Consider the following 9,109-nt stretch of genomic DNA (forward strand, 5'->3'; position numbering starts at 1 on the left):
GTTGGCAAGCAAGGCAGATTTTTGAAACGTCTCAGAGGGACTAAGGAGAAAGTTACACTATGGACCACACAATGGCATTTTAAAATGCCCTTAACAGAGTTCCTCTCCTAGCCCTGCCCCCTTTTCTCTTCTCCCCCAAACTTTCGGAGGGGCGGGGGCTCCTGGATGACCTATCTGTTGAAGAGCAGTTTTCTCTCACTCTCTGCTTCTCCAGGGATCACCCTCATTACCATGCTCAGCTGTGAAGGATCCTCTTGGCAGGCTTCCTTGGAAGGCAGCAGAGGTGGAGAGTGTGGTGCACGTCCTTGTCCCACCCCTGACCTTGGCATATGATGTCAGAACTCCAGCAACCCAGGAAGTGGGGGAGTTATTCCCCAGAGCTGAATCTGGGTCTGGACTTGGAGTAGAAGGTAATGGGTCCCTGTTACCTACAATGTAAATAAAAAAGGATCTCAACTTCTTCTCACTTTGCATTTAAATCCCCTATCTAAGCATTGTTGTACCTAGGCTTTCTTCTGTAAATAGAAAAATCTTTTAAGATCTTCAGGGAATAGTCCGAGAAGGGCAATAGCAGGGTCAAATGGTGGTTCCATTCCCATCTTTCCCAGGAATCTCCAAACCGCTTTCCAAATTGGCCGCACCAATTGCAGTCCCACCAGCAATGTACAAGTGTACCCTTTTCTCCGCATCCTCGCCAGCACTTGTTGTTGTTTGACTTCATAATGGCTGCCAATCTTACTGGAGTGAGATGGTATCTTAGGGTGGTTTTGATTTGCATTTCTCTGACTGCTAGAGATGGTGAGCATTTTTTCATGTACTTGTTGATTGATTGTATATCCTCCTCTGAGAAGTGTCTGTTCAGGTCCTTGGCCCATTGCTATACAAAATTACATATAAGAGGTTGTGAGGGGAATGGGAAAATAAACAAGGAGAGAAATGAATTACAGTAGATGGGGTAGAGAGAGAAGATGGGAGGGGAGGGGAGGGGGGATAGTAGGGGATAGGAAAGGTAGCAGAATACAACAATTACTAATAGGGCATTATGTACAATTGTGGATGTGTAACCGACGTGATTCTGCAATCTGCATTTGGGGTAAAATTGGGGGTTCATAACCCACTTCAATCTAATGTATGAAATATGATATGTCAAGAGCTTTGTAATGTTGTGAACAACCAATAAAAAAAATGCAAAAAAAAATGGGAGTTCATAACCCACTTGAATCCAATGTATGAAATATGATATGTCAAGAGCTTTGTAATGTTTTGAACAACCAATAAAAAAAATAAAAAGAAAAAAAATCTTATGCGTCTTCACTGACTTTGATAAGCCTCCTTCCTGGATGAATGGGGGAGGGGTGATGGGGACATGCCCCCACTAATAATCCCTCTGAGTACTTAACTTCTGAGTTCTAGGCCTTGTTCTATCTCAGGCTCATTCTGGGACCTATGAGGATCTTCCTTTCGGGCCTCCTTTTCCTAATTTGTATAACGGAGCAATAGGAGTCACAGATCTCAAGGTGCTGGGCAGGATGGAGGCGGAATGGAAGACGACCCTCGTCCCTGCACGTCAGGCTCAGTGTGATGGGTCTCTTTCTGTCCCCAGCTCAGCACCCCGTTTGGACGAAACTGGCGCCAAAATTCCAGGATACCGGGGGCACAAGGCAAGAAAGGGTTGGAAAATGCACAAAACATCTTTGCCTCCCTCCACTTCCAGAGATGGTACGTGCTCACTTCCTCTGGCGGTGGCTGCAGCCGTGGCCGCGCCCTGGGTGGTTCCCAGGGCGCGGAGCCGCCGAGCACTCGGCTGCCGGGCGGGGCATGGGAAGAGCCGGCACGGGCACAGCGTCTGCAGCGCGCGCGGTGGGGACAGGGGGACACTTGCCGCAGTACGCCGGGACCCGTGCACACAGAACAAGAGCGGGCGTTGTGCGCAGGGGCGGGCGCCCAGCGGGCTTGGCATGCGCGCCCCCGCCCGGGGCTATAAAAGCCTTGCCACCTGCTGCCACTAGCCACGCAGTTCGTCCACTTACTGGAGGAGCCAAGTCACCGTCTCCAGTGCTGCTTGCCTCGACATGGACCCTGAGACCTGCCCCTGCCCTACTGGTGAGCCCCCGCCTCCCTCCTGCGGCACAGCGCACCCCTTTACCGGCAAAGAATCCCACGCCCCACGCTCCGCTCAAGGACGCTTGGGGGAGGGGCCCCTTATTTCCCATTTTGAACCTCGTGAAGGATGAGGATGCCCATGTCGCGAAGAGCACGGGATCCGGCAGCCCATCTCCTCCTAGGCCCGCGGCCACCCGGGGTTTAACCGCATTAACCCTTCCTGTGGCGTCGCCCACTCTAGGTGGTTCCTGCACCTGCACCGACTCCTGCAAGTGCGAAGGATGCAAATGCACCAACTGCAAGAAGAGTGAGTGCATCCCCCCCCCGCACCTCCCCCCGCACCCCCGCCATCCCCCCGTACCCCCCCCCGTACCCCCCCACCGCGTCTGGCTGGATATAGAGGGACCCCTAGGCCCCACGTCCAAACCTGCAGGCAGACGTTAAAATACAGAGGCCCAGAGACTGATGCAGTGGGGTTGCGATGAGATGTTTTTTGCCAATTCCCAGAAGATTCCAGCGGGCAGCTGGGGGTGGAGAATAGCTCCTCTGGTCCAACCTCTGCCCTGGAGCCCACCCTTCAAAAACCCGGGTGCCTGGGGAGGCCGTGAGCCAAGCTGGGGTTAGCTCGGAAGTTCCAGTCCTTGGTCCCTCTCAGGCCTGTGGATGCCCCTCAATTTGGCCTCCCCACCCCTCAGCAGTATGAAATTCATAGAGGGGACAGGAGAGGGAAGGAAGGCTGACTTCTTCCATTGGGTGCAAGAACAGGCACAGATCCCTTCGGGAGTTCCTGACACCCCACACTGCACCATCCCAACTCCTCTGAGTTGATCCTGCAAGGCCTCTTCCAAGACCATTTGCCTGGTAAGGTTTCTCCTCAAGGCCTAGCCCTCTCTGAGCCTGGGCCTCAGCTCAGCATGACTGGCACCCACCAAAGGAGCTATGAGCTGATGGGAGCCAGGAATACTCCTATAGAAGCACCGTATGCAGCTGGGGCACCATAGGTGCTGAGTCAGACCAGGTGTGAGAAGGAAGCCTGCAGCCACCAGCACAGGCTAATTGGGGATGACTCCCCACCTCCCAGCACCTGTCCCCCTCCCCTTCCTCTGCTGGGGACAGATGGGAGACATCAGAGGAGCACCCCCATTTTGTCCGCAGGCTGCTGCTCCTGCTGCCCTGCGGAATGTGAGAAGTGTGCCAAGGACTGTGTGTGCAAGGGTGGCGAGGGCACCAAGGCGGAGGCGGAGAAGTGCAGCTGCTGCCAGTGAGGACGTGTCCCTCTGGGAGGCTCGTGTGTGAATAGTGCCCAGTAGCCCAGGGCCATCTCTGCCATGGTGGGGTGTGACTGTTGTCCCCTTCACCTGCTGCCCACTGCGAGTGACAATAAACCTGATGAACAGCATGAACCAAGCCCTGGTCTCTTCTTAAAATGGGGAAGGATGTGGAGAGATGGGGACTCACTCCAAGGTACCTACCAGTTAAAAGTGAAATCCAGAGGCTTGACCACTAGTGTGCACAGGGCGGGATGGAGCCCCGAGGACAGCACGTTCCCTTCTACCATCAGATAGCACCTGATCCTCCTGCCCGGCTCTGGGGAGAGAGCAGAGAGCAGATCCACCAAAGTTTGCCGCTCCAGCCTCCAAACTCACTTGCTCCATCTGTACAGTGGGGCTGGTACCGCCAGACCCAAGTACCCCCAGACCCAAGCACCCCCAGACCCAAGTACCCCCAGACCCAAGGGCTTGTGATTCTGGAACTCTCTAGTTGTTCCTGTGAAAATATCTGTTTTCAGAGTCCTTGGAGGAGAATCCAGAGGCCTGGGGCTCATCTTGGCACACTGTCGGCAGTGTTACCAAGGCCACCTCCCTGAATGGCTGGTCTCCCCAAAGCGATTGTCCAGTTTTTTTTCAAATGTCACTTGGCAATTTGTTGCCTTCTTTGTTCCAGGGGAAGTAGGATCATAAGAACTTTTATCCGCAGTGGTTGTGGTCTGATCCTTGAGGAAAGAACTCCCAGACCTACCTGGGAGTAGGAGAGAAGGGAGAGATTGAATTCTAGGAGACAGAAGTTTTAAAAGAATAAAAGGAGTCAAACACAAACCTTTTCCTCCAGGTTAGTTTCTTAGGATTTTGCATTCCAGACTCGGCCACCACAGTTACCATTATTTTTTATCTAACAGGCTGAATTTAGAAAAGGAGAGTGTAAGAAGAGCCAAGCCAGTTTTAAAAAGGAACAAAAGGGGCTTGCTCTAACGGGCTAGCACTACTTGTTCCAAAGCTCTAGGAAGTGGGGTTGGCTCAGGAGTAGATCAGTTGACAGAGAGGAGGGGTCAGAAACAGACCTTCAAAGCCAAAAGTAAGAGATGATGAAGTGTGTGTATGTGTGTGTGTGTGTGTGTGTGGTGAGGATGCACTAGTCACCAAAGGACTACCCTTGGAAAATCATGTAGAAAATAAATCTCAATTCATCTACACACCTAGGGGCAAAAGTCAAAGCTATAAAGGAAAGGGGAAGATAGGAGGAGGATTTTTACTTTGGGGTCTTAAAGACACATTAAAAAAGATTGCCAGGCTGGGGTGGTGGCTCAGTGGTAGAAAGCTTGCCTAGCATGTTTGAGGCACTGGGTTCAATTCTCAGCACTGCATATAAATAAATGAATAAAAATAAAGATCCGTCAACAACTAAAAAACATTTAAAAAAAAAAGATTGCTAAATCTGAGATCGCCTTGTGCTAAATCCTTTAAGCATCTTATCTTACTGAAATTACAACTCTAGAAGAGCAACATGACTGTTCTACCCATTTCACAGATTAGGCAATGGGGTCTGGAGGGATTTGCATGAGGTGCATGGCTAGATTGTGGCAGAGCCAAGACGTGGACATAAGCTGCCTAACTAAAGTCTAGTTAAACTTGACTACAAGTTGTTCTCTGTCTACTGGCTGGCCTGTGGCACAAAAAACAAAGCCAGGGCTGGGGATGTAGCTCAGTTGGTAGAGTGCTTGCCTTGCATGCAGCCCTGGGTTCGATCCCCAGAACCACCAAAAAACAAACAAACAACAACAAACAACAAAGCCAAATCATCTCATACTTATTAGGATGGCTAGAAGAAAGAAAAGAAAAAGTCTTGATCAGGATATGTAGACAACTGCCTCTGTGCATTGCTAGTGGGAATATAAAATTGGGCAGTCCCTATAGAAAACAGTTAGGCAGGGGCTGGGGATGTGGCTCAAGCAGTAGCGCACTCGCCTGGCATGCGTGCGGCCTGGGTTCGATCCTCAGCACCACATACAAACAAAGATGTTGTGTCCGCCAAAAACTAAAAAATAAATATTAAAAAATTCTCTCTCTCTCTCTCAAAAAAAAAAAAAAGAAAAGAAAACAGGCAGTTCCTCAAAGGCTAAAAATAGAACTAGCATATGACCCAGCAATTCCACTTCTCCAAAAGAAATAACATATTTGTATGCTCGTATTCATAGCAGCCTTATTCATAATAGCCAGAAGGATTGAGGAAATAACTCGAGTGTCCACTGACGAATGAATGAATGGATTAACAAAATGTGGTACGTACAGGCGATGGAATGTCATTCAACCTAAAAACAGTACTGAAGTTTTGACACAAGATACAACATGAGTGAACCTTGACGACACCAAGCTAGTGAAATGAGCCAATCATGAGAAGGCAATATTGTATGTTTCCATGGTACCATGTCCCTGGGGGGCAGGGGAGTGAGGGTTGTTTCATGGGAGTTAAGTTTCAGTTTTGCAAGAGGAAGAGTTCTGGAAATTAGTTGTTCAACAATCTCAGTGTGCTTAGTATTACTGAATTGTACGCTCAAAAATTTGAAATTTTAAGTGATGCTGGGTGTGGTAGTGCACACCTATAATCCCAGTGACTCAGAAGACTGAGGCAGGAGGATTGCAAATTCAAAGCCAGCCTCAGCAACTTAGTGAGGCCCTAAGCAACTCAGTGAGATCCTATCTCAAAATAAAAAAATAAAAAGGCTGAGGATGTGGCTCAGAGGTTAAGCACCCCTGGGTTCAACTCCTGGTACTAAAAAAAAAAAAAAAAAAAAAAGTCTTAAGATGGTACATTTTGGAGAAGAGGATCAAAGTTCAAAGCCAGCCTCAGCAACTTAGGGAGGCCCTAAGCAACTCAGTGAGACCCTGTCTCAAAATAATAATAATTTTTAAAAAAGGGTTGAGGATGTGGCCAAGTGGTAAAGGGCCGCTGAGTTCAATCCCCAGTATCAAACAAAAACAAAACCCCCGAAGCTAACTGCAATAGAAAATATTTGTTATATGTGTGTGCAATGAGCTGAACTCTGTCCCCCAACTTCAACTCATGTTGAAGGAGGCTCTCTAATGAGTGAGTCAGGAATGAACAAGATCATAAGGGTGGGCCTTGATATTTTAGGACCAGTGCCTTTATGAGAATCTGAGGTGGCTCACCAGCTCTTTCATTTCATGCACAAAGAAGAGGCTATGTGAGTGCACAGTGAGGAGGGGGCTCCCTGGTGAGCCAAGAAGAGAGGCCTCACCAGTAACCAACCAGGATTTCTACGCTTTTAGAACTGTGAGAAAATAAATTTCTGTTAAGCAATCCGGCCTATAGCATTTTGTTACAGCAGCCTGAACTGACTAATACAGTGTGTATATATACTTTTGATCTTCTATCGTGTGTGTGTATACATATTGATCCTTTGTGCACATACATATATACTTGATAAAAGTTTGATATCTGTACTATAAAAAGAGTTCTTACAGGGCTGGGTTGTGGCTTAGAGGTAGAGCACATGCCTAGCATGCATGAGGCACTGGGTTTGATCCTCAGCACCACATAAAGTAAAATAAAGACGTTGTGTCCACCTATAACTAAAAGATAAATATTTTTAAAAAGAGTTCTTATAAACAGATAAAAAGTGGACAACTCAATTTGGAAAAGGGGCCAAACTCAAGGAAAAATAAACTTAAAGATCAAAGAACAGGGAAATGATATTTGCCCTCATTCTAGAAAGGAAAACACGAACTTGCATAATATTTTGCCCTTCCAAAATACTGTAAGATATTGTGATTTTTTTTAAATTAATAGTGAAGGATAGATGAATGGTGACATACTTCCATCCCCTGCTGGAGTGTAAACTGGTTCAGCCACTTTGGAAGGTGTTTTAGCAGCACTTTCTCAAGCTGAAAATACATACCTTCAACCTAGGAAGCTAACTGCACCATCATTTGTATCCGCAGAAGTCTGGAAGCAACCTAAACCTCCTTCGATTGGGAGTTGATTTAAAGATGATCAGAATGAAAATGGGCGTGGTGGTGCACACCTGTGATCCCAGGAACTACTGCCTCAATGGGAGGCTGAGGCAAGAGAATCATAAGTTAGAGGCCGCACCTGTTCCTTTAGCAGTGAGTGAGGTTGAACATCTTGCCGTTGGTTGATGTGCAGTATTGTCATTTCTGAGAACTTCTGGTTCAAGTCTTTAGTTCTTTTTTTCTACTCAGGTGTTCACCATTTTATTGACTTGTAGAAGCTGTTTATATATTTTGGCCACTGGTCTTTTGTCTTCCATTTACCAGAAAGTTCTCAAAGTTTCTAGCCCATTACAGGCAATCTCTTTTAAAGACATTTTTTGAATGAAGATAAATTTATATGCCATAAAATTCACTCATTGTAAGGATACTATTCAATGTTATTGGCACATTTTTAGAGTTATGCAACTATCACAAAATCCAGCTTTAGAACATTCCCATCATCCAAGTTCTCTTGGGCCTGTTTGCAGTTCATCCTGCTGTCACACACCCCAGGTCCCTAGGTAACCACTGATCTGCTTTCTGTTTCTCAGTTTGCCTTTTCTTGACATTTCATATAAATGTACCCATACAATACGTGGTGCTTTACATCTGATTTCTTTCACTTAGTATGATACTTTTGAGATTCAAGGATTTTTCCTTTTTCTTCTTCTTCTTCTTCTTTTTTTTTTTTTTTTTTTTTGGTCTGGATGACATTTAATATAGTACACTTAAATTATATAAATGACTTTTTTTTTTTGGTGGTGATGCTGGGGATTGAACCTAGGGGTCTTGTGCGTACAAGGCAAGCACTCTACCAACTGAGCTATATCCTAAAGCCCCGTTAGTTTTTTTTTTTTTTTAATATTTTATTTCTTAGTTGTAGTTGGACACAACACCTTTATTTTACTTATTTATTTTTATGTGGTGCTGAGGATCAAACCCAGGGTCTCGAACATGTGAGGCGAGCACTCTACCGCTGAGCCACAACCCCAGGCCCCTGTTAGTTCTTAATTTCTGAGTAGTGTTTGGATACACCACATTTTGCTTACCCATTTACCAGCTGATACTGCTAAAAAAACAAGAAGCTAAGCCACGAACTGGAAGAAACCACTTACGAAACATATCTGATAAAGGACTGGCATCCAGAATATATATGAAAGCAGTGGTATTTGTAAAACAATGTTCACAGTAGCATTACACAGAAAGGTGGAAAGGACTCAATTGTTTATTGATGAATAGTTGGATAAAATCTGAAATCTACATATATAATGGAATATTTTTTGGACCTTAAAAAGGAATAAAGTTTAACGTGTTACAGCATGGGTCAGCCTTACAGACATCACGCCAACACACCGGGACAGATATTGTATGGTTCCACTTACACGAGATACCGAGAGTCGTTCAATTCAGAGAGACAGAAAGTAGCACCGTGGTACCAGGGTTGGGGGGCTAGGTTTAATGGACGCGAAGTTTGGGAAGATGGGAATGTTCTAGAGATGAATGACGTTGATGGTTTACAACACTATGAATGCCCTTAGTGTCCCGGCTCCTGTCCTGCACACCTAAAAGGGGTACGTGGGCAATATCCATGTCACAACAATGAAAAAGAAAAACATGGGCAAGATATTCAAATAGATATGTCACCAGAGCAAGTGCATGAGCAGCTAATAAGCACAGAAAGATGCCCAACCTCGCTGGTCATCAGGGAAATGCAGATT

The 9,109-nt window shown here is 46.4% G+C and overlaps 1 protein-coding gene across 1 annotated transcript; it reads left to right on the plus strand.

Moving 5' to 3' along the window:
• Positions 1-1,693: 1,693 nt before the first annotated feature.
• Positions 1,694-3,502, plus strand: MT3 (metallothionein 3). Its single transcript, XM_081274234.1, has 3 exons — positions 1,694-2,103; positions 2,345-2,410; positions 3,259-3,502. Exons 1-3 carry the CDS (start codon positions 2,073-2,075, stop codon positions 3,366-3,368), a joined length of 207 nt encoding a protein of 68 aa, XP_081130360.1. The 5' UTR covers positions 1,694-2,072; the 3' UTR covers positions 3,369-3,502.
• The last annotated feature ends 5,607 nt before the right edge of the window (positions 3,503-9,109 follow it).

This window comes from Spermophilus citellus, assembly GCF_964194105.1.
Source record: "Spermophilus citellus genome assembly, chromosome: 18".
Classification (NCBI taxonomy): Eukaryota; Metazoa; Chordata; class Mammalia; order Rodentia; family Sciuridae; genus Spermophilus; species Spermophilus citellus.

Coding starts and splice junctions, on each gene's coding strand:
- MT3 (XM_081274234.1), top strand. CDS start 2,073: ATGGACCCTGAGACCTGCCCCTGCCCTACTG. Junction 2,104..2,344: donor GACCTGCCCCTGCCCTACTG/GTGAGCCCCCGC, acceptor CGCCCACTCTAG/GTGGTTCCTGCACCTGCACC. Junction 2,411..3,258: donor ATGCACCAACTGCAAGAAGA/GTGAGTGCATCC, acceptor TTTTGTCCGCAG/GCTGCTGCTCCTGCTGCCCT.